Source organism: Falco biarmicus, chromosome 10, assembly GCF_023638135.1.
Source record: "Falco biarmicus isolate bFalBia1 chromosome 10, bFalBia1.pri, whole genome shotgun sequence".
NCBI classification, from domain to species: Eukaryota; Metazoa; Chordata; class Aves; order Falconiformes; family Falconidae; genus Falco; species Falco biarmicus.
In genome coordinates, this window is record NC_079297.1 from 829,752 (window position 1) to 855,657 (window position 25,906).

At 52.1% G+C, this 25,906-nt stretch overlaps 1 protein-coding gene across 4 annotated transcripts in view; it reads right to left on the reverse strand.

Annotated features, from left to right (window-relative positions):
- Positions 1-25,906, reverse strand: part of DLGAP4 (DLG associated protein 4) — a 157,577-nt gene that overhangs the window by 26,433 nt on the left and 105,238 nt on the right. For 2 of the 4 annotated variants that reach the window (XM_056353304.1, XM_056353305.1), the window contains one exon: positions 23,425-23,671. In XM_056353304.1, coding sequence (XP_056209279.1) covers positions 23,425-23,671 — 247 coding nt within the window. Of the gene's footprint in view, positions 1-10,626; positions 10,824-16,546; positions 16,834-23,424; positions 23,672-25,906 lie in introns of those variants that run through there. The other 2 variants (XM_056353306.1, XM_056353307.1) reach the window with 2 other exon arrangements.

The window sequence follows — 25,906 nt, forward strand, 5'->3', positions numbered from 1 at the left end:
TCCTTAGCACAGTCATCAGGCCAAGAATGAATCCAATCTTCAGACAGGGATGTAAAGCTGCTGTTGCTATTACTGTCTCAGACATCTAGAAGACATAGGATGCCTATCCGATGAGAGCAGACAAGCTTCATACCAACAAGCCAGTCCTGAGACTGAAAACTACATTGCATTAAAGCAGTGATAGGAATAAAAGTTCAACCCCCTTTCAGGAATAGATTCAGTTCTGTTTTTCTAGCTGTAACCAAGATGCACAGTACAGCTGAGGAAACAAAACAGTAACAAGTTATTTTGGATACCGTTTTGTAAAGAGATGCATGGCCAGTTATCTAACCTTGGGAACACTGATAGGAGTAGGCTCTGAGAGAGAGCAGCAGAGCACTTGCACAGTTATTTAACTGCAAGCTTTGAGCAGCTTGCATCATCTGTTAGTAAATTTCCAGGAGTCTGCTATGTCAGCAGCTTATGCTGCAAGACACCTGGAAGAATTTGTGAAGTGCCACTTCCCCTGGGTACCTCAGGATTGTTCCCTCCTCTAGCCACTAACAGACAACCATGAGGACAGTTAGAGGAGGTATTTCTACAGCTATACTGTTAATTACATTAATTGACAAAAGATCTGACTCAACTGCTGTAGAGCTTTGTGCAAGCTGGGCCTCCTACTCCCCATAACAGGGATGCCTTATCCTTGGGGAAAGGCTGTAACAACAGAACTGAGTCACCTTACACACAGCAGGCTACAACTTGGACATAATCTATGCCAGGACAGCCTACTGATTTCAGTATGATCTGCCTACCCTGGCAGGCTTCATACCAAGGAGTCATTACTCTGAGTGCTTAGAAAAGCTGCATACAGCTTGCTCAGGTATCAAGAAGCAAGGCATGAAAACCAGGCATTTAAGCAACATTAAACATAGGGTCTTCTGTGCAAGTTAACACAGCAAGCATGTATGAGATCCATGGACAGAAGACCATGATTGACACCTGTGAGATCAAAGGAAACTCTGAATATAGAAGCACCTTATTAGATGGGCAGCAGAACTGAGGATATTAACTCTGTCAAACTGTGGTGACGCTCCCCACTGCAAAGTGTTACAGCAACAGAGCCAAGGGACAACAGCAGAGCTCCGAGCAGGGAACAGAAAAAGCAGGGCTACAGAAGCATGCCAGAGCACCAAAGCCCTTTTCCTCCCACCCTCACCTTACAGCAGTTCACTGTTCCCCACCACACGGTGCTGCACAGCTTGCAACTCCAGTTACAGCCCACGACCATGTGCCAGGTGGTCCCACACAACTGTGCCACAGCAGCGCAGGGAGCTGGGGAGCTGAGGTCTACAGCTGCAGGATCTGAGGTTTATTAACATTCAACTAATTAAGTTGAGGACAGGAGAGATCCACATAATTTGTGGTTTGTCCAGGTCAGGAAGCCAAGCATGTGGCAATCTGCAGTACAAATATTAGTAATCTGTAAAATTAAGTACCATGTTTCCCAAGAGCCAGGATCACATCTAACTGAAATACAGCACACTCTCCAAAACTGCTGTCTGACAGGACATGTGTCTCTGGGAAGCACAGTCTCTCCTCCCAGACTATTCCATCTGAGAGACAGCTTTAGAAGTGCTCCCTGTTCAAAGTTAAGGGAGAGAGTTCATATACTATGGCAGTGCAGAAGGAAACTCCTAGATATAACTGGTTTAGGTGTTTTGAATGAGCTGGTAAATTTTGCACAAAAGCATTGCTACACCCAAATTCTGCAGGTGCTTAGATATGTACGCACACACACAATTTCAGGAATTAGTCAAGAATGCATTTGGAAGTTGAGTACCTCCATCCAAACTAAAACCACCCTTCAATTTATTGTCTTAAGGACTCCAGCTCGATCTCTCTCTTTGCTCACTTCTGCAGCAATCTTGAAGTATGAGCATGACTTAAGGGAAATTTGAACACGGTATAAATTTACACAATCACTAGAAGCCTCACAGTACCAGATTGCTACTTCTTCCATCAGGAAGTTACATTCTAGGCTGTTCTGTCCTTTGTCTATCTAGCCAGACTGAAGTAGTAGCCATCCTCGTTACGACATGTAGCGCACTGAACACTGAGAAAAGCACGATAGCATTTAAAGTTAGAGATGGCTTCTGGCAAGCAAATGATCTTGCAGCTCCCAAGTCCAGGATGTAATCAGACAATGCTCAGGAATCTGAGAACTGTTTTGTGGTTTAGTTCAGCAGCTCCTGCCAGATGACCAAATTTGCCTTAGGTTTTGGTTCTTCCACATTAGGTGCAAGAAGCTTCAAAACATTACATTATTTGACAGTTCCTTCACGTTTCATTATTTGACAGTTCTTTTACGTTTCATATATACAATGTATATCCTCTGTGCATTAGTTATCAGAACAGTCATTAGTTCCTGTTAGGCATGTATGTCAGAGCAATAGAGCACAAAGAGCAATGGCATGGAATAATTGCTTCTGAAGCTTTAAAAAGCTATCAGTCTGACTGTGGTAGGTGGTAAGCCAAACTCCATCCCATGATGTCCCACTGTCATTTTGAGTGTTCAGCCCCTTAACAGAGAGGGAGACTTGACCTGCTGGCTCTCTGAGTGTGCCTGGGAACAAGACACTAGACAAGCTGAACCCAAGAGCAAAACAGAAGACAACTCAAAACTCTGGAGGAAGACTACACTTCAAAAACCCAAACCTACAACTAAACCTAAGTTTCCCTATAATTAGGCCAAACCAGCTGTCCCCCTTCCCATCCCTGTTCCACTTGCTGTTAGCAAGTGCTGCAGAGAACAGTGCAGCCTCACAAGGTGAACAACAAACATCTGCTGCCTCTCAAGGCAAGAAATACAACCTCAACACACACAGTTAAGCACAACTGCACTCTAAGGAGCACATGAGCTGGAATCACAACACCTGAACTTAGTAATTTTCAGTATCTTGAGAACAGTGGCCCAGATCTTCATGCTCTGGTACCTAAAAGACTATCAAGTAACAATTCAGATGTGTTGTTAATCACCCTGCTTTCTGAAAGTATTTATCAATACTAGAAAAATTAGACCACCTAAGCAGAAACTCCTTACTAAGAAAATTAACTTGCTTCTTTTATCAATGACACTTCACCATAAAGCCAGCTAAGAAATTTATCCATAAATCTCACCTGTAAGAGGAAAAAGGAACTCTTATCTTTACATTTTAGATACTGGAACATGCAGAAACCGTGCAGAGACTGGAGTTGTTCCATGACAGAACACGCAAAGTTCCTCCTTCAGCAGATAGTGCTGAACTATTTCCTGCCTGCATTTATGATTGCAGCTCTACAAAAACCCTAGCTCTTATCTTCACCACTTAGAGACACAGGAAAACAGCAACCAAAGGATCAATCGAAAGAGCCAAGAACTGCAGTCAGTGCTTCCCAGCAAGAGACACTCCACTGGCAGCCTACCGACCCTGCTCACTGGACCTTGACGTGTTACACAAGACAAGGCAGCCATAAGCAGCCACACTCAATCAAGAGCCCTGGCGAGTTTGGCATGAATCAGCTGTGGTACGGGTGAACAGGCTCAGAGAGCCTCAGTACAACCAGCCAACAGAACACCATCCGCTGCACCTTTTAAATAAGAAAGGCTGTTAGTAACTTGAAGCCAAGTGTGTGGAGAGAGCAGACAGAATATGTCACCATAGGCCGGCCCATGTCACAGCAGAACATGCACAGGTATTTCCTAAACCAGCACAGACCTCCTGCACACATTCACTCTATGAAAACCTCAAAGAACTTGGAAAACCTGGGCAAGGGCTTAAGCACAAGTTGTGGCTTCTGAGCACGCTTACTGCAGGAGGCTACACTGCCTCTGTGGCCAGGTGTGCAGGTTTTCAAGCCTACTAGCTATTCACAAGCTTCCTGCAATCCTACAAACAGCATTAAGCACCAGCCAGTCTTAACACCATTGAAATGAAACTTTTACAGTTCAGTTTTCAGCACCAGGAGTTCAGATCAAGAAATGCATCTGACTGCTACCCAGCTATGCTTCCCTTCTATCTTTAAAGTTTCTCAGTGTTGCACAAACCACAGTGCAGTAAAACTGCCCAAAATATGCAAATACCACTGACACAGAAGTGATTCGCATCCTTGAAGTGTGTCACTACCGGCTAGACAAGGAGATCTTTAAGACTGAAAGCAGCCAGCTGCCACCATTGTCCCCTTTATGTTCACCCTGCACATAACACATTAGTAAGCAGGGCTCAACAGGAGTGTAAGGAGTCCAGGCAAGCACAGACCTTGGTTCACGAAGGTATTTTCCTTCTGCTGAGGGGTTAGAAAAGAAGGACAAGACAAAGAGCAAACACATTTTAGCAAAGGAAAGGACTCATCTTTTGCCACTCACTGACCAGCGGTTACTGTGAAGAGACACCAAGAAAAAAAAAAAGTCCTTACTTGATCATTCTGAAGCACAGCAGCTTAGCTAAGTGGGAACCTGAGGCTTCCAGACATTAAGTAACTTCACTTTTAGTCATCTACTTAAGAGCACCTGCCAGCTCTGCATTATCTACTTTTCTCTGTAAGTTTGCTTTGAGCACAAATTGGTGTTTCGTTAACCTCCATCTCTGGGTGATGTTTGCAGGAACTCTGTTTACCTTTGAACAAGTATACATGGCCATTGCTGCTACAGGATCAGGCAGCTCTCGTTTCAAAGTCTTTATCAGAGATCACACAAGACAACTTGATTTTCATGTCCAGGTCCTGGCTTCCAGCATGCAATCTGTTAACTTACAATCTGAACAAGCACTTGGTGTCACAACCCTTAACCAGCTGCTGCTGAAAGGATGCCTGAAGTCTCAGCACTAGAAAGATGCCCAGACAAACCCACAGCAATTTTCACTACCTTATCTTTCAGGCAGGAATGTAATTTCCTTTAACATCTCAGATACATTTTACAGAGTTATTCTGCACAAATTGTCAGTGCCCACTCACCCTTCCCTTTTAAGTTTTGATACAGCTTACCATCCTGTAGATGACCATCTTCTACAAAAATATCTTTTAAAACTTACTTGAATCAGGTATGTGTCCTTATGTCTAAACTTCAGAGAACTCAGTAGGAAAACACATTAATTTGCAGGGTATTAGATTTTATGTTTCTGTTCCCATGCTCAAATAGCCAGCCTACCTTGGCTAGCACCTCAGTTTTTCCTTCTGCAAGTGTATCGTTATAGACGCCAGCCAAGCCACTCTGAGGGATCCAAGAAACCTACAAGTACTGAGGGACAGGGTTGGCATGGGGGAAGAGGATATCATACAATGCAATTGCAAGGTTAAAGCATCTGCAATTAAGTCCAAGGCGGTCAGTGTAGCCCTGCCAGCAGAAGCAGGTAAGAGGCTGCAGACCAGGAGCAAGGACACCTGCTGCACTGGCATTTGCTGCGACAGAAGAGGGAGTCTCTGCCTCTCCTGTTGACCTCCTGCTCCCCAAAGCAGCACAACACTGACCTAGTTTTCCTTTGGGTTTGTAGCAGCAGCCACAGAAGAACCAAGCAGAAAGCAAGCCATGCCCAGAGATTTGGGGAGCTGTTCCTGTTCAGCCCATTTCAGAGCTGGATGACTGTTCCTCACTGGCCAGTTATGTGCTAAAAGCAACAGGGAAAGGAGACAAGCTTCCAGGCTCCCCCACAGAGAATCATTAATTCAGTCAGGTTATTCATATTTTTGAAAGTTGGGGTACAAAAGCAGCCTACACAGCATCTTCTAACAAAATTATGGTATATAATGGACTATTCAGAACCTACAAGTGGAGATTATATGGGGTCAGATTATCTGATGTACACTTGGCATTCAAGTCTGCCAAAAGTAATCACTGGCGTAAGAATAGAGCAACTGACGATATCAGATCACCAACTCATCCACAGAATTATCTTCAGTGAACCCCTTAGGGCAAAAACAGGTTTGGGGATAAAGAATTCTGTGCAGAGTCTCATTCTGAAAGAACAAGCCATTTCACAGAAACTTGCTCATGTAGTAGAGGAATTTGTTGGGGTTAACTGTTTAGATAAGCTCATGAGTAGGGACACAAGGACTAGTTTCCTTCTAGGAAAGAATCTATTCATAGCCTTTAATAGAAAACTTCAAATACTTTGAAATTAGCTGTTTTGCTGTATTAAAGGAAACTTCACCTTTTCCATCCCATAGATGAGGTAGTTTTCCACATGCAGTGAAAACTGAAGGCATGCTAAAAATATAGCTAAACTTTAATCTACAAGTCATGCGTGGTTTGTTGTCCTAAACAATTTCAGTCTTACACCTCTAATTCATTTTCTCCTCTATAGTAACTACAGTGCTAGAAGCCTTAGAGTCAAGTAGCCTTGGTGTGGGTTGCTCCACAGCTCTTGTAGCAGTCAGGAAGAAGGTGACCAGTGTCAGGAGAGAACTAAGACATTTTCTACCCTTTACAGTTTTTAAACCAACGTTGGTTAAAAAGCAGGTTTTGGTATCTTTGGCCAGACAGCTACCCATTTTAAGATCAATAGCACTATGAATTAATATGAACAAATGCAACTGGCCTTGCAGTCACATTTTTCCCCTAAACAGGACACTTATCAAGGGTTCCAAGGGAACAGACAAGGTGAAAAACACTTTGTCTTCATGCTATGAGCTGCTCTAGCCTTTCGTCTTTAAAACCCAGCAATTCAGAAGATAAATTAGAAAAAGAAGAGGAGTCTGTCAGCAAAACTGCTGGTAAACAGTTTTGATCCTTTCAGGAAAGGAGCCAGAAATTTCTCTCACACTGAAAAAAATCAACCTGTTTCAGCTTCCATGTTACATGAGATTTTATCCCTTTTGTCTGAATACAAGGCTGCTTAAAACAAGCAAAGCAGAAGGGAGAAGATGTACTATTGTGCTTGCCAAGCAAGTGCCAGGCGCAATAGATTACAACTCAGAGCAGCCCAAGCCAAACTCTGCCAGTGCAGTGCACAGGGTCCTGCTGAGAGCAGCACAGGCCAGCACCCAGCAGTACGAGAGCACCCTCATCTCACCCCAGAGCTTCAGATACCCCTACACAGAGGGAAAACCTGCAAGGCTCCTCCGTAGTATCAGGAGAATACAAACAGAAACATTACAGCTAACATGCTTCTGTGATAGTTATGACAAAGCCCCTTTATGAAAAATGACAGATAACTGGAAAGCATTTGCTACCCGATTGCCAGGTCAGGCACTGAAGATCACCCTGCCTCCCATTAATCAGGAGGAGATTAGTTAATATTTGAGTAGGCTGTTACAGCTCAAGGCACAGTATCAAGTGCACTGTGCCATGCTCTCAACCAGACCCCTTACGAGGAAACAGGTAAAGCTGAGGACAAACACATGGAAGAGATTGTTACAGAGCAGAATACAACACATCCTCACATGGTCTTTACAGTGGCCAGTCATGGCGTTTTAGGAAGTAACAAGAAAGTTCCCAGCATTTTGGCAAAGAACAGAACAAAACCATGAAAGCAGCCCAGTTCTCTGCTATGTTACCATATCCACTGAGCTCATACATGAAGCTGTACAAGTCAAAAACTGTTGGCTTTCATGATTTCACATAGCTCTCAGCAGCCCAGCTACCCCATTATGTGCCTAAGTATTCCCACAGTGGAAACAGCTGTTTCAGAAGCATTGGAAAGGCAAGAGACCCCAAAAAGTTCCTCAAAATGCCACCCTGGTGGTACATCAGCTTTTCTGACTGATGTTAATGCTAGCTGGCCAAGCTCAGTACACCTCTTAACCAGTCACAAGAAGCCCTTCCACACTGTGAATGGAACGAGGCCTAACAAGTACTTGGGTTTTTAGCATCATAAATGTTAACAGGGCTCAAGTGAAGCAGCATAGCAACAGCCAGAGGTTTTGGGCCTCTTGCCACATTTGAAGTAAACTCAACAACAGATACAGCAACAGTTTTGAGAAAGTGGTTATATTGCACCTCTTCCACCATTGCTACTAAGCAGCAGCCTTAAAATCACAGCTGTAATTCAGGCCCATTTAAAAGCTCTGTATCTTCCCTGAAACTTATTGAGCCATTCTGTTTTTTTTTCTTGGAGCTATTGATTACTGGGGTGGATGAGGTGATGGGGATTATTAACAACTGCCTCCCAGCCACTTTTCAGTGATGCCACAGCTTGTGACATCATGACTGTCTCCATGGCAACACAGCAACACAAATGAATCCAAATAGGAGGCAGCCAATTAGAACAAGAAAGCCCTTTTGTAGTTGGAACCATAGTAATTGACAAATAGGAGAAGCTTTATAGCAAGTACATAATTCCAATAATAAAAACCTTGCTTTTAGCTTGCCAGGTGAACCTAAAACCCCCAAACCATGGCCAAGTGTAAAAAAACCACCCTTCTAGATGGGAAACCCCACAATATCATCAGCTTCTTTCCCAGCTCTAAACACTGAGCACAGCCTGGATCAGACAGATCATTTTCCCTCTCCTCTCACATCAAGTTCTCCATTCCACTGTAGCCTGCCCACATGCTTAGGAGGCTTCTCAGCCTGTCTTGCTCAAGCAAAGCCTCCCAAGTGCCTTTCAACTGGCTACAATTAGCATGCATGTGTGTCTAAGGGGACCACACAAAACAAGCCAACCCAAGGCCAGTCACTAAATCCATAGTCACTCATGCCAGCTAAGACTTCACCATCAAGGATGAAGCACATTCAGGATTTGAAATAGGCGGTATGAACAAGGTCTGGACCCTCCATATATATATACTATCTTGTTTTGAATCTCCACATCAATAGCAGACATACAGGAGCAATCTCTGCTAGCATAAGCTAAATTGTTACAGTGCTGTTGGGGTAATGTTAATCCAAATCTGACTCCCTGACCAATTTCCACCCTACAGCGCATGTTAATCAAGAAGCACTTGCTGTAGTCCCAGAGATAACACTACTGCTGTACTGCTCCATAGTGGCCAGGAACAACACAAAGCTAGTAGGAAGTCTGCAGGGTAAAGCAGGTGTTTAGAGTGCACTGCAATCAGGCTTTAAGCCTGGGGCATCTCTACTTTGTCTACGGATTCAGCTCACTAAATACTAGCTACATTTACAGCATTTTTCTTTTCTCAAGCAAGTCTAAAAGCTGCAGCAGTCCATGAAGAAGCTAAGGCTATACTTTCCAAGAAAGCAAGCTTGAAGGTGTAAGCTACAGCATGAAGTCAGGCCACTTGTAGCGGGAAGAGCTGCACCCAGCACAGCGTCACTGAACACGCTCATGACTGATGGTCAAACCTCCCAGGGTAACACTGCTCCCCAGACCTGCAGTGCGCAGACCTCTATTCTGTTCCTCTCCTGCGACTTGATGGGAAGAGAGGCACATCACTTTTGGCAGGGGAAGCAGAGCACATAGGTCCCTAGTACAGGCAAGCTCATGGTGTGTGGAGGCTGGGCAGTAATCAGGTTAGCAGCTGTTTTGTGATAAGGGGCACAGCTGGCTAAAACTAATTGAGCCAGCTTAAAAAAAAATGCTGAAAAGCATCACACCATAAGAATTAGCATAGAATAGATTTAACAGGTACCCTCAACAACTGCAGCATAACCAGTTCTCAAGCATAATCCATCCGAGTGAGATTCTTTGTACACTACACTTTTAATAGCTCCTACCTCAGTCTGGTAAAGTTATTTCACATGGAACAGCAGGCCTTGAGTTAAGGCTTTAACAATGACTAGGGCTCCTGCTAGGATTCACCCAGCCATTAAAAACAAGCCATCCTGTGGCACACTTCTGAGAAGTGGGACAACAGGGCTCCTCAAGCCACTGTCACCTGTGAACACAGCTGGTTCAAACAGCAGATGCACACATTCCTGCACACTTTTGTCTGCAGAACAGCACCTGAGCAGCAGCTCTGGCTCTTACAAGCTAGAGTTCTACCCTTTGAAAAGGTTTTAGTTCATTCTTTACTTTGTTCTGACCTCAGTGCTCCTGATACATGAACTTCTTCACCCTTATTCAGAAGCTGTCTGAACACATACCACCACCCATACCCAAAGCATGTTTTCTAACAGAGCAAGAACTAGAAGAGAGCAGAAAACATGATTTTCTGTGTGAACCGTGAGGCCTTGCAGCACTAGGAAAAGCCATTAGCTACAGAAGGGAAAGAAACCCAAGAGATTCAGAAATGACAACTGTGGAAATAACCAGCCTGTAGTTATTTTTAGAGCTGCCTCCCCCAGCACCCAAGATATTCAGAGCCCTTGAAAAACATAAATCAAAGGTAAGTGCACAAACAGCAGTGACAGAAGAAAGCAGACAGTGCTTTAAAGTCTACTGCTGTCACAACACCAGCAGCCTCAACGGCTGGCCCAGTTCTGTCCTTTGATTCGAGGCGGCCTCATTAGCCTGAGCTGTGTTTTGCTCTGCCACCGCGACAAGCGCGTCCCCGGCTGCGGGGGGCGGCCGGGCCCTGCCGTGGGACAGGGCCGCGCCTGCGGGGGGCGGCCGGAGGCGCTCCCACACGGCTCTGGGAGCCTGCCAGTAGTGAACGCCCGAGGTGACGGGTCAGGGAGGGCTCCATCTCGCTCCCCTTCCCGCCCAGCCGCCTCCGCAGAGAGTCGACGAGGAGCACAGCCCCCACCCGCACCTGACGGTGGTGACTCACCGGGGCACCGGCCCCGCTCCGCGGCAAGAGGGCGGCCACCGCCGGCGAGAGGCTGTCGCCGGTCGGGAGCCCCCGCCTCGCACCGCACCGGCGGGCTCAGCGCTCCCCCTCAGCAACCAGACCAGAGCGGCAAGGGCGGGAGGCCGGGGCGGCTCCGCATCAGCGCCCCCCGGCCCTGGCGGCAGCGCGGCCCGGCCGCGCGCCTACCTCGCCCTACGGCCTGCTGCAAAGAGCGGCGGCCGCAAAGCGCGGGCGGCGCGACCCGGGGGGCTGCGGCCACCTCCGGCCCGCGCTGCCCGGGGGCACGGCCGCGGTGCTGGAGCCACGCAGCATCGGCAGCACCACCAAGGTGTCCCGCGGGCTCCCGCTGGGGCCGCCGGAGCAGCGCAATCCGTCAGTTACACAGCCATGAGAGCGTAACCCGCATGCCAGCCCCAGGCATGCCCGGCCCCCTCCTGCTTAGGGGCCCGGGCTCCAAACGCACTGCTTGCAGATCTGCTCAGCCCTGCTGCCACACAGACACTGTCCCCCTGAAGCACCACACAAACGAACAGCCCAAGCGGGACACTGCCAGCCACCGCGGGTTGGAGGGGGCACAGGCCTGTCACCGACAAGTGCGCCCATGGCCGTGTGCGACGGGCGCAGCCAACTAGGAACAGTGTCTGCACCGGTAGTTACACAGGCAAGACGAATGACGACAGCTACCCGTACGAGCTTTATGCTTCCCTTCCATGACATGATGATTTCCCCCTGTCCACCCGATTCAGTATTGGACTCGAGCAAGAACGACTCCAGTGAGAGCAGGGCTGTAAGAGCCTGCTTTGGCAGCCTCCCCTTCACAACGCAGAGCATTCCGCAGCACTCATCTCCAGTAAGCACGTTAACAGACCGGCGATAAAAGCTAATGTGCAGCATAATACCACTATTAGCAGCGGCCGCCTCCAGAATGCCCTAGAAGATTGCAGGGTGACAGTGAGCTGTAGACATCAGAGCCTGGTGCCAAGTGCAAAGGCCAACAGCAGCAGTGCCGTGGCCAAGGCAACAGGCTGCTAGTAAGCAGATCTCCGCTTACCAGCATCCAGGATTTCCCTGCTCAAGACCTTGCTCCTGGCACACTGCAAACTTGAGGGTCACAAACTCAAGGTTTTGACTCAAAGCAGCTACTTTATCCAGGACCAAAGCTCAGGAGGTGCAAGCACTGTCCGGCACCCTTTTACTTCCAGGGTATAAGAATAAGCAGCTGTTCAGACACTGGGAAAAGTTCTAAGCTCTATTCTACTAGTATCTATCTCCCTAAAACCACCTTTTCCCTTGGAAAGTCCCAGTCCACACTGTACAAGGCTGGGCATTACACCAGCTCTGCATTGCCAGGGAGCTTGTTTTGCTCAGAGTAGCAGCACCAAGAGGCCAAAATTCCCAGCCTGGGTCTGCTGCTGGAGCAGCAGGTCAGACAAGAAAGCACTGGTAGCCATTCAATAGAGCGCACCAAAACCTGGAAGAGTTCCTGGACAAAAGTGTCATGACTCAGGACCCCATGTTTGGGCCAAGCTGAGAGACTCAGAAAAGCCTGAGGGTTCAAACAAGGAAGAGAAGTCTTCCCAACAAAAGTTACTCAAGTGACCTTACAAGAGGCAAGGGAGAACAGTTCTGCAATAGTATGCTGGCTCATGAGCTACCCTGACACACGCTGTTCTCCACAAGAGCAACACTGAGTAATCTGGCAGCCAAGCAGGCAGTGGCATGGCTCCTAACAAGGACTTTCATACTTGGAGACAACTCCACAGTAGCCTTTGGGACACTTTCTCTAGCTTCAGACACAGATAGTTTTCTCATGCATAAAGCCAAATTTCAACTTTAAGCTGTAGATCTTACCCTGGGTAGAAAATTTGAAGCTTGGAGATCCCTCTTGAGCACAGCAAATGCCCTGCTGGGGCTCTCTTCAGTTAGTTCCTCAACCACTCCCAGAGTATAAAAAACCAAGGCAAATAGTTCTTAGAAATTTGACTAATCTTACAACAACTTGCAATAAAAAAAATCCCTTTTATCAACTCTTAACTACCTTTCAGCTTTCATCAAATATCACCTTGTACTACGACAGCACGTCAGTAGAAAGGCATATGCAATTTCTAATCTGTTTTAATTCCAGCTCTGACAGACTTGCAGTACAAGTAAGAATTTACCTTTGAAACATTCACCACTGAAGTTTCTTGGCCACCTTCAAACTGGAGACACAGTAGCTTAAGCTTTGATCTCTTAGAACAAGCTTCAGAAGAAAAGATCATTGCAGTGAAACCTGGATGTCTTAATGAAGAGTACTAAATAAGATAAACAAGACTGACTGTCAGCATGTCCTTGATGTGTTTAAACACCAGGGCTCATGTTTAAAATTCATGCATCTTTACACTGTTTCACTTTGAGCACTACTGTCTTGATGTCTTGATGCAGCAAGCTACAGCCTGTCTCAGGTGAGTCCCTTTTAAAGGGACTCTTCATTTTCCTGGTGTTGCCAGAAGAGCTGAATAACTTAGCCCCCAGAGACCACGTACAGCAGTGAGGATAACCAAGTTCCTGTGTGCAGGGTCTGTCAAGATGAAGCTGCAGCAGGCAGGCTGCAGTACTCACACCCCGTTACTGGACAACCTATCACATCCTAGTAGGTCTGTGTGCCCCTCTGTGCCTTTACTGGCCATTTCACAGCGCCAAGCCCACCACCAAGAACCTCAGGGGGAAGTAGGAGAGAACCAGAACTCAGCTGTCTTCCTTCACAGTATTTAAATGCTGCAAGGAAATTCAGGTAATACACAGCTGTCCTCTACAGAAATTGAAAAGTCTCTGGTCCCGTGCGACCATTACTTCCCCCAGGACTGCTTGTCACCTACCCTTGATCACAGGCTAGCAGCCCACACTGCTGGTACTGCCCTACCTTATGCTGCCCATAAAATTGGAGACCATACTCACATGGGCAGATGTATCAGAGCGCTTATCTCTCACTGTTTTCAGTGGAAATTGCAAATGCTTTTGAAATGGTGCCTTTACTTGCCATATCCTGGCAGCTCAGAGAAGTGAAGCACAGGGCTAAGGCCTAGGTCAGGACTTCAGCTGTGGGGCTGCTGGTTCCTCTTGCCCACTGCTTCTCCAGGGGATACACGGTTGCCTTAGTACACCCATCTGCACCAAAGAGCCAGCAATTCATTACTTTTGCAAGATAAATTGAAGCAGACAAATTTTTCACTCTCCTCATTAACTAGCCCATCTGCAAATGGTTTAACTTCCACTTGTTTAAAGGCAGCTTATGTCAAACAGCCTGGTGTCATTCTGTCCCCCACTTCTCCCTCTCTCCAGGTGGCAGGCTGGCATGGAGACCAGGTTAGAAGGGAAGGATAAACTCATTCTTTTGTGAGCTTTTCTGGAGGGACCCGAGTTCACCATTCTCATCCCCAAGCCCAGCTATAGCCTTCACAGAACTTTTATCTGACAGCCTGAACTCTAATTGCCTTTCAAAGCAAACAGCAATCATACTTAGTATTTCTCCCCTCCCTTTTTAAATCTGCTCTGATAGGAAACACACTGACAACTTTTCACTGCAGAAATTAGAGTGGATTTTTCTTGAACAAGGCCACCCGCCTGCACAGCCTTAATCCTTCCAGCTCACATATGTTACTGTAACTTGCACTGCACTGAATCCAATTATGCCTCCCCAATCCATTAAAAAAATATTTGAGGGTGTTGCGCAGGTTGCACAGAACAAAAGTATCAGCTGAGGAGACAGAAAGAAGCCTTGCTGCAGCACAGCTTTGCAGCCTTACTTCTGCAGGTAAGCACATCGTGCATTAGTAGGAAAATACAAGTGTCACAGAGTGACTTTTACAGGGTCCATTGAGTAGTTCACTCCAAACTACTTGAGTCCAGACTCAACAGGAAGAACTACATGGGAGACGAGAACTGACATACAGTTATTTGTAAGTGCCTGGCAGTTATTAGTTATCCATTAAAAGCTTTTTAAATTATATTGCTCTGGCAGCATGTACAGCTAAGAATGAGCTCACGAATCAGCAGGTCTCTCATGCATTACACATTAGGCTGGAGCAACAGATGAATAACCTTGAGCTAAGTAGTCAGAAGTGTCCACAAATCTAAACTGCATGCACAGATGAAGCAACCGAGCATCCAACTACTGACTCACACACAGCTGCAAAGCTAAACACAAGCTCTCCCCAGCAGCTGACCATGTCTGCCCCATCAGCTAGAGGGCTGGGACACCAGCTACAGCTGATCAAGTTCCACAAAGGTACCTGTTGGCCTCTGAGAGCTCTGTGCTTTACCACATCCCACTGTATTCTCAGTATTCTCCAGACAGCCAATCCACATGTAATAGAAATCAAGTTCTTCCATCACCACCTTTGCTGACAAGGAACTGGCAGAAGCTGCACAGGGTGGCCTTGTCCTTTCAAAACTGGCACACTGCATAGTAGTTACACCCCAGCACCTCAAGGGCCAGATCACAGATCTTGGGGCCCCTGGCTACACCAAAAACTCTTACACTGCCACTACAGAAGCAGAATAGAAGATGCTATAGATGCCAAAACAACATGGAGCGATTTGGCACTTGCACCTTAAAGTGAGCTTGCTTTTAGGTCATCCATGACTGCAACAGGTCAAATTCTGCACACAGCCTTCTTCCAAATACCTGGGTACCACTGCAGAGTACGCACACACAAGTTATCTTAATCTGAAAGACAAGTAGGCTAGGTCTGATGGCTAGTTAGGCTTACTTCTCTCCACACGTTCAAGAATGCCTAACTTCATAGCACCAAACTCCCATTGGAAGAGCAATTACCAGCTAAGTAATCTGGACCCTCTGGAGTCAAGTCTGCCAACTTACACGACTTGGCAATGTGGCTTGTTATCATCCCACATGATTGGAATTTATTTTAGGATCTGATGCCACATGCTGGGGGTTTTTTTCTCTCTTTTCTTCTTTTCCTCCCCCAAGTGGCAAGTTACAGCCCAGGATTCAGAGATCCTAATTCCATTCCCATCTCAAACACACATTTCCTGCACAACCTGGGGTCAAGGTCTGTGCAGAATAAGTAATATTAAACCTATCAATAGCACCCTGGAAATAAGCTTTCTTTCTGAACATCTCAACAAAGCCTGGAGTGGAAATTAAGTGCTACGTTTACTTACTGCTCAGAACCAAGGGTAACATCCCCACCCTCCAGCACTGCACACCGATGGCCCGAGCGACAGCTGCGGCTGCATGCGAGGCAGGGGCATTCAGCCGAAACCCTCCGGCAGGGCTGGGGGCTCCACAGCAGGCAGCATCAGTGACTCCCAGGCTAAAAAGAGACTTTTCGAAGCCTGCTCTGGCCAGGAGGCACCAACTCACCGCGCTGCTATATGTCACCCCTCGGCAGCGCCGGGCGCAGGAGGGTTGTGCCTCACCCAGACAATGCCCTGCTCCCCTCGAGGGGAGGGCCAGGCCGCCCGCCACCCCAAAAGCGAGGGTCAGCGGCCCCGGGAGAGCGCGCGGTCAGCCAGGCCCAGTCTCGCTCCCTCCAGCCCCCGCGGGGCCCTCAGGGACTCTCGCCCCGGCCGGGGCCGCAGCCCGACCCGCCGCGGGAGGCCGGGGCCGCGGGCAGCTCCCGGCGCCGGCGGGGGGACAGGCACCGCTCCCCGCGGGACACCCCACCCCGGAGCGGAGCGCGGAGGAAGCGGGAGCCCCCCGCCACGCGGTTCGGCTTGCGGAGGGTCGGGACACGCGTGGGAAGCGGAAGCGCCACCTGCGATCCCGGCGGGGCGGCGGGCCCGGCAAGCGGCGGCGGCGGCAGCAGCAGCAGGCAGGGCGCGGCACCCCCGCCGCGGAGCCATGCAGGGCCCGGCCTCCCGCCCGCCCGCCGCGCCCCGGGCAGTCACTCACATTGCTTGAGGAGCTCCAGACACAAAGCCATGGGAGACACAAAGGAGGGGCGGAGGGGACCGGAGAGACGCGTGGGGGGGGGCGCGGGGCGGGGGCGCCGGGCCCGGTCTGGGTGTCGCGGAGGGGAGGACGGGGCCGTGCCCGGCGGCAGGAGAAGGAGGTGGAGGAGAAAGAGGACGTGCCGCGGACTGGGGCCGCGCCGGCTGCTCCTACGGCCGCAGGCGGAGGAGGGAGGAGACGCGCGGATCCGCCACCGCACTCACCGCGCCCGCCTGCCGCTCCGGCTGCGCGCTGCGGGCGGGGCCGCGCCTTAAACCTCGCCCCGCCCCGCCCCGCCCCGCCCCGCCCCGCCCCGAGCGTCACCGCCCCACCCCGCGCAGGCGCGGCCCCGCCCCGCGGCGCTCCCACGGCAGGGCGCGGTGGCGCGTGTCCCGCCCCGCTGGCCCCGCCGCCCCCGGTCCGCTGCCCGCAGCGCGGCGACAGGGGCAGGCCTGTCAGCTGAGCGGGACCCTCGCGCCCTCCCGCGCTGCAGCCCCCGGGGCGGGCGGCGGGAACAGAGGCGGCGGCTGCCGCTCGGGCAGCGGGGCTGTGCGGGAGAGCCCAGCGTCGCCGAACAAAGCGGGTGCCTCGCCCACTCCCACGCGGGAGCTTTGTCTCCTTGTTATGGCCGCGGGCAGCCACGGTGACGCGTCCCGCAGCACGGCCCCGTCTCTCATCCACAGGCGAAAATGGATTTGGCTGAAAGACACACCCCCACACACACCCCGCCAGCCACGTTCCTGCCCCGGCAGCGTCCGCACCTGCTGCGGGACGGCCCTGCGCCGCGCCGGACCACGCGCGTGGGAAAGGCGCCGGGGAAGGGGCTGATCCCCTGGGTGGGTGTTTCCCACGAGTGACAGATGTGCCAGCCGAGCCCCCCCCGATGGGAGAGGGAACGGAGCCCCCCCCCTTTGCCGGGCGCTGCTGTGCCTGATGCCTGAGCTTGGTGCCCCCCCGCGAGGCGGCCCGGTGGAGGGGGGCTCTGCGGGACCCCAAGCCGTGCCGGGACGGGGGCACCCTGGGCACCGCTGCGCTGGAGCAGCACCCAGCGCCATCACCCTGTCTCGAGCTGGGGCAGCTGGGCCAAGCTTGAGGCTCCCCAGGCTGCAGGGCTGGGGCACACCCCTGTGAGGCTGGAGCCCTGCGGCACGGCGGTCTGACCCGGGGCAGGGGCCCTGCTGCACGGCGGTCTGACCCGGGGCAGGGGCCCTGCGGCACGGCGGTCTGACCCGGGGCAGGGGCCCTGCGGCACGGCGGTCTGACCCGGGACAGGGGCCCTGCTGCACGGCGGTCTGACCCGGGGCAGGGGCCTTGCGGCACGGCGGTCTGACCCGGGACAGGGGCCCTGCTGCACGGCGGTCTGACCCGGGGCAGGGGCCCTGCGGCACGGCGGTCTGACCCGGGACAGGGGCCCTGCTGCACGGCGGTCTGACCCGGGACAGGGGCCCTGCGGCACGGCGGTCTGACCCGGGGCAGGGGCCTTGCGGCACGGCGGTCTGACCCGGGACAGGGGCAGCGGGTGCCTGCGAGCCCAGACGCAGCTCATGGTGCTGCCTGCAGAGTGCATGGCCTCGGCACGGCTGGTGGCTTTGCAGGTAGCAGCATTGCCACGTGGCTCCTGCCAGGAGTGCATGTGGCACCCTGACTCCTCGCTGCTGCCATTAGCCCTCGGATGCTCTGATTTATTTATGACTTGCTGCGTTCAGTGGAGAAGGGCCGGTCTGCAGCAAGGAGAGATCAAAGCGCCTTGGGGAAACACTGCATGGAGCTGACACGCTGCTGGCTCCAGCAGCCAGGGCTAAGCCACCGCCACTGCCACCGCCCTCGGCATTCAGCACTGGTATCGCTGTGGATGTACTGCTTCTGCTCTCGGAAACAGGACAGCAAAGTGGGGCCAAAGGAGGACCCAGCAGAGAGCCAGTCCTGAGGCTTGGGACCTGCAGCCCAGGGCCTCTCCCCTCCACTGCCTGCCTACCAAGGAAAACAAGAAAACTTGGTTTCAGTTCAAGTGCTTGCGAGTGGCAAGCAGCTCTGTGCTGAGAGCCCCTCACCCACACAGGCTGTGAGTGGCTCTGCAAAGCTCTGAGCCGATCTCTTTCTGAATCCCCAGGAATACCCACGTCAGGGCTCAGTAGATGGAAAAAGGAATGGAGGAGCATGAAGGAGAGGAAAGGCAACCCAGAACAAGAGACACATGCACAAAGAAATCCTCATTTGCCCATGCTGTCTGAAATCCTGCAAATGCCCGGGCCTGGGTGCATGGCCTTACTAAACCTCACCCAGTCCTGCTGTCCTGGCACATGTGTGTTTTAGCTAAGACTGTCATCGGTCACTGCTGAGCTGCTCCAGCAATGGCACAAGCCCCGTGGCAACAGAGGGAGGTGCAGAGGTGCTGATCATCACCAGCAACAGGGACGCAAGCAGCACCTGCGACTGCCTGGTGCAAGGGCAGCTCTGTGCTGACCTGGAAGGCAGCAGAGCCAGCATGCCGGGATGCTAGTAGCCCCCTCAGCCTGAGAAGAGGCCTTAGGTGAGTGCCCTACCTGTCACATTGCTCTCCAACCACCGTGGACGGCCTCATGGGCAGAGCACTAGACCATGCATGGGCTCCCTGCTGCTGCTCTCCCAGAGGCTCTGAGCAAGCTGAGGTACCCCTTGGTGCTTCGGTTTCTCCTTTTCTCCCACAGGGACGGCACTACTGATTCCCTTTCCTGCCATCAAGGCTGATAAAAGCAAACAACAAGAAGGACTTGTCTGTCTGTATTACCAAAGGAAAACACTGGCAGCTGCCTGCCTTTCTACTCCTTTGTAGATGGTCCCTGCTGGGAGAAGGCAGGCTTGGCCAGGACCTTGGAACCGTGCTCACTTCCCAGTACTAAGTCTGTGGGCAACTGCTTCCACCACCCCTGTGTCTGTTTGTATCAGCACAGCATCACGTGTGGGCTCAGCTCCCCCCTTCCCAGGGATCTGGGCAAGTGGCATTTCCATGGGGCTCAAACCCATTGCAGCCGTTCCTGGGTGGCAGTGACACATGTGTGCACAGCAGGCAGCAGAAAGAGAGCTTGCTGCGCTGGGTGCTGCCTGCAGTGGAGCTGAAACCTGGCAGCAAAGAGTACCAAGCGCAGCTTTGCCGAGGCAGAAGGACAGAGATATTTTGGTTTTGGTGGTGGAGCTGGAGAGCGGAGCGGGGTTGTGGCCACGGTACAGGCTTCCTGGGGAAAAGGGAGCGCTGTCTGGGCGCAGGGCTTGGCAGTGGAGTTTCCATAATAAGGAAAATATTAGAGGTGCAAAATGAACAGGTAAGTGTGGAGAGAAACGGTTGTCATCAATTTCTGTGTGTCCTACAGACATATGAATAGATCATGGAATGTGGATATGTACCTTTTTTTTTTCCTTACAAACACTAATGGAGCATGCAACAGAAATCTTTCCCCCCCTCCTCTCTCTCTCTCTCTCTCTCTCTCTCTAATCCCTTTCCTGCTGGTATGTCAGAGAAAGCTATTTCTGGAATGTGAAATCTAGGTCAAAAAGAAGGAGAAAATCTGAAGGGAATGATAACAGTCTCTCTCCTCAAAGGCCGTATGGGGTCAACTCTGGCTGATACAATTAGCAAAGGGGTCACAGTGGTGCTTTACTCCTCAGCTGTGGCCTCTCATGTGTGGGCTGAACAATGTCTCCTGGCCTGCTTTGTTTCTTGCTTTGCCTTCACACCGCTACTTTTTCCCCACAAAGAAGAAAAGGCCATGACAGCTGAGAGAGGAGCAGAGCTTGCCTTCCTACCCAGACACCAGCTAATCACCATGCACAGAGGAGGAGGAGGAGGAGGAGGAGGAGGAGGAGGAGGTGGAGAGGGAGCAGGAAGGTTATCTGTACCTATCCCTCACAAGCCAGCAATATGTGACTTTCCCAGAAGCTGTGGAAAATTGTCCCACAGCGAACCAACCCTTGGGGATTTGGCCAGCACAATGCTGCTTTGTGCTGTGGCACTGCATGGAGGTGTGCAGGCACTTTGTCTTTCCTTCACTAAACACAACGTTGCTCCCCCTGCAAGAGCTTCAGTGCTGGGGGACTGGGCTGGGATCTGCCTTCTCCCAGGGCAGGGCAGGGTTCCCAGCACAGCAATGCTCCTGGGAGCCATCTCTCTAATGTAGTGATGAAAGGGGGGAAAAAAGCGATACAAAAAGAAGACAGAAAGGAGGTTGGAGGCACAACTGTCACTACTTTGGGGAGTATCTCTCCTAGGTAGTGCTCTCACATCCAGCCTGGGCTTGGCAAAGCTCTGGCATATGGATGGGCACAGGGTGTGTGTAGTAGCCCTGGCAGTTTTTATGGGAGTGCTGGTGGCTTTCAAGGATGAGCCTCATGCCTGGCTCTGGTTGGATCAAGGCTGGGCTGGCCTGAAGGGCTAGACTTTCTTGAGCTATTTCTTCTCTGGGTTCCCATGCCGGGCTGGGGGTCTGCAGCCGGGGATGCCATCACGGGGTCAGCAGAAAGAACTGGCGAGTTGCTGTTCCCCGGGGCTCACACTCTCAGGGATATCTTAACTATTGGTAAGACAGATCAACAGAGACATCCCAGGCCTGGAGGAGGAGGCAGAGCTGGGTGCCCTGGCCTTCCCGGAAGAGATCTGGGCACAGGATAAGGAGCTGGGCACCTGGGCTTTCTGGGAACAGGCTGCTGAATCCCAGTACAGGATGCTCTAAGTAAGGGTGACGTTACCAGATGGCACAGGGAAGACTGGGAAGAGCTTGCATAGAAACTGGCTTGGTGTGAGCTTTCCCTGCTGTCACGGGTGTGCTGGCTGGAGACTGGGCTGGGGTCTCTGCACTGGGAATTCTCACCTCCTTTTGCTGTGCTTTGCTCCTGTCTGCTTTCCTGTTTCCCACGGACTTCAAATATTCAGCTCTATATTGCAAGCAGTCTATTAAGCAAGCAATTCCCAGTGCTGCCTCTAATAAGAAGGAACTGGGGCTGGGGAGCCCTTTGTAATCCTCAGGAGCCAGCATGGCTGTCGGCTGAACGCCTGGCAATTAGATGAATATGTTTCACTGGGGCTTTTGAGTCTCCAGCTTTGCAAAGGCACAAAGCTTTGTTTAAGGTTGATCAAGGGCAGCTCATCATCTGTGTTGCTGGCTGTCAAATGGGAGCTAATTGCCTTGTAATGTGCGAGTGACACAGGCTTTGTGGGAGGAACTGGCTTGTCAGAGGTGTGACAGCTGTCAAGGTTCTTCAACCCGGCTGTGCTCCCCACACAGACCCAGACTGGCAGCCCTCCGTGAAATGGAGCTTGCTGCACCTCCTCATGCCCTCAGCTGGTGGCTGAATCCCTTTGCTTTGCAATTCAAGCCCCATGCCATCCTCAAAAAATAAGAAGCCTGTGTCAGCCACGTCTTTGCTGCTGCTGGTGCCCCATTTGGGATGTGTCCCTATGGAGAATAAACCAAATCTCTCTCAGGGACTGGGCATGTGATGGGAACAGTTCATCTGGGCTGGTGCATGGATGCTGGTGAAAGAGATTATCCATGGGAAGGAAACAGGTGAAGGCTGCCAGCTGTTTTACCCCAGAGCCCTGCGTGGAGCAGAAGCCATGAGTGACCATTAAACCTGCAGATGACGGTGCACCCACTTCTGTCTGTTGGTCCAGACTGATGACATCAAGCTGAGAGGTACCAGTTTGCTGCTTGGGAGGCCCTTCTCATACAACACCAACCAATTAAAGCCTCAGTGATGCACATTTGCAGGGGCAACTGAGCCTGGGTGCTGATTAAAGGTGTGACTGTCATCCAGATATGCCTCCTGCCTTCGCCATCACACACATGCACAAACACAGATGCTCCTCTCTGTTCCCCACCCCCTCCATCAAAAATGTTTCCCTCCCCAAGCCCCAGCAGCCAATGCCAAGGGCTGGAGGATGTTCTGGAAATCAGCAGATCTCTGCTGGGTCACATCGGAGAGAGGTGACAACCAGTTATTTTGAAAGCCCCCTTCTGTGCTACATCTGCTGTTTCTTTCTGGTGTTAGCCTGGTTTTGCAGCAGTGCTGAGCTCAGCATCAGCTGTACTGCCAGCAAGGAGCAGGGGCAGGCTTGCAGGGAGTGGGGTGAGTCAGGGTGGGAAGAGTGTGGGACAGAAGCAGAGTGGAGAGCGCAGTAGGAAGGACGGCTGGGGCTAAGCAAGCAGCCAGACTCTCCCAGAAGATCTCTTCCAGTCCCTGCCTCATCCTGTGGGCTTTAACTGTGATGGCCCTGGAGCACAGACCACTGCAGGAGAGATGTGAGGGTACAGGCATGTCTCTGGGTGGGAAGGCCTGGAGCTGGGCACGAGGGCTGCCAGTGCTCCCCTTTCCACTCCCCCCTCTGCTGGGATGTGGTACAGTGTGTCTGTAGTCCCACCATCAGTCCACTCCTGCGCTCCGGCAGCTTTGCCTGTGGCAGAAAGCCTGAGGCTGAACCCCCCGCAGCTCTGTGGTTCGGTGCCAGAGCTCATGGCAAGAGCAACCTGCCCTGCTGGACCTGACCCCAGCATCCCTGTGGGTGACAGGGCTTGCTGTCTGTCTCCACGCCACAGGCAGCACTGTACAGCTCTGGTGAGATGCCAGATTCCTCCTGCCAGCTCTGGTGTCTGCCTGGCATGATGTCCAGGTACCACCACGTCTAGGAGCACCAAGGCATCACCTTTACTAACCAGTTCCCAAAACTGTTCCCAGGATGGGACCTCTCAGCCCCTTGTGCCCGGCTTGAACCACCGGGGCTGCCCAGGAGCCAAGAAGGACACAGGCTGCCTTGAAGAAAATGATGCACTTTCCCCTCCGCCTCCCCGCCACACACTGCTGGCACTCACTGCTGTTGGTGGGCAGGGTCCTGCTGCCGCTGAGGCTGCCCGCCGGCGGGGGTGAGATGGACCGGACGGAGCCCGTGTCCTCTTCCTGGGAGCATCCCGCCTGGATGGCTCGGAGGTAGCTGTGGCTCCGGGAGCGAAAGTAGCTGGGCAGAGGCAGGTCCAGCACCTCCGCGGCGGCCGACTCGGCCTCGCTGTAGGTAGTGTCGCAGACCACCTCATACTGCTCCCCCAGCTCTGTCTCCGGCACCTGAAGGGGAAGATGGGCAGAGCCAGTCACCCCCTGTCTGCAGGCAGCCCTTTCCCATCCCCTCTCCCTGCAGCCACCCTGCTGCCACGCTGCGTGGTCTCGTTACGGCAGACGAGACTGGGAGGTGCAGTGGTTGGTGCTGGTGGGATGCAGGATGCTTGGGCTCTCTGCTGAGAGAGAGGAAAGAGGGGACCTTCCTTGGATGCGAGTGGGTCCCTGCCTGTGGAGTAGGAGAGACTTACCGCCACAGTGCCTGTGAAACACCCCCTGTCTCTGATGGAGAGGCTGGGAGAATGTGAGGCTAAAATCCCTGTCCAGCCTGTGACAGGTCCCCCTGCCCCACCAGCACTGGTGGTAGACACCAGCCTTAGCTGCGAGACCCTGCTAGGGCAGGCGTGCTCCTCCGTGCGGGGAGGTGGCCTGGCGCTAGAGCAGGCTGTGGCACAGAGAGCGAAGGTGGGGGGTGCGGGCCACGCTTGACCAGGGACAGGCTGCCTGAACTGGTTCTCAGTGGCCCCATCAGGAACCAGTCCTAGCCCCATCCCCGGCGGAGGACTGGTGAGGCGTGAGCCAAGCAGGGGCAGCTTTGCTCCCTGCTTCTCCTGCTCCCCCACCTCCCTCCCACCCATGCCCTCAGCCCTGCCCTGCTCTCCAGTAGCAGTGGCTGGCAAAACTTGAACTCAGGAGAGGCTCACCCGTGTTAAACCAGAGCCAGCCCAAAGCAGACTGTTCTGAAATACAGATGAGAGATGCTGAGATTGGCCCTGTTGCCCAGTTCCATCTCTCCTGGCCCTTTCTTTGGCCTCAGGGACTGTATTCCTGCCCAGCACTGGCATGTGAGCTCCACAAGGTTTAGCTCAGAAAGTTCATCAGCTTTCCCCCTAAAACTGACAGTCCCTAACTCCCTTCCAGGGCCAGGGCAATCAAGCTCTCCAGCTGCCCTGCAGTGCCCAGGTCAGGAGCACTGCTTCCTTCTCTTCTTCTTTCTCCTTCTCCTTCTCCTTTTTCTCCTCCTCCTCCTCTTCTCCTGCCGCTGGCCCCAGGTATGGGCTGACCCCACAGCCCGCCTCGCACCCTGTCGTGGGTGTCCAGGCTGACCCAAGAAAGCTCCATGAGGAAGGAAGAGGGGAAATGCCAGCGGGACGGTACCTGCTCTCCATGGGTAAATATCTGAGGGATAAGTGAGGGGGGTCCAAAGATCTGGAAGAAAGAGGTGGAGAAGGTTAAAGGCCAAGAATGGGGGAGCCCCTCACACAGACAGCCATTGCACAGGGACCGAGGACGAGGGGAGCAGATGGCCTGTGCCCTAGTGCCACTGCTGCTGACAGTTCGTTACAAACTTCAGAGCTCATAAGATGCCAAGCAAGATGCCGCACAGGCCTCTCAGACAGCGGCACAAACATGGCATGGCAAAGCTCCACGGGACACCTCCCAGACGGAGAGAAGCTGCTGATGTGTTCAGCCTGTTATATGCACCATATATCAATATATATACACAGGGCACACTTGGGACACACAATGCTGGGACACCCCTTGGCACACATGGGTTGCCTGCAGCTGCTGGACAAGGGCTGGTGTGGCTCCCAGTTAGCACCTCTGTGAAGTCCTCAGTGTTGGCCAGCACCTCGCCAGGTGGCCAGGAGCCAGATGGGTCTCTGCCGAGAGAGCCGGGGTGGATGGGCAAGCTGAGTGCTCCACCTTGGGGAAACTGTCCTTCACCCTGATGGGGCTGGGCTGGCCACTTCGCTGCTCTCTCCTCTGTCCGCACACCAGGAAGAAGCCACACGGAAGCGATGCTGCCTGCTCTCCATAGCAAAGCCACGGCACATGCTAGGCATAAGGACAGAGGCCTGACAGACACTGCACTGCCTGTGGGGAGGAATGCCTTCTCCTCCTCTCCACCCCATCTGCAGAACACATCCACCCTATGAGCTCTGCCCTGGGCGAGCTGCCCAAGGTGACCCATCTTGGGAAGAAACCAGGTTCAAAATGCACCCTGGGGAGAGGCTTGGCTCTGGGTACTGGCCCTGGCCCCTCTGCACAGGGCACGGCTCACAGTGTGAATACACAGTGTTGGGGGTCCCCAGCTGGCTCTCTTTGGCTGCTGATCCCCTTGGTGTGACAGGTGGACGCTGATGTGTGCACCCAGTGAACCCTGGAATTCCAGAGGTTTGCAAGGTGGAGGTCAGCTGGACAAAACCAAGTGGAGTGGACTTGCCTTTCGGAGCTGGGGAT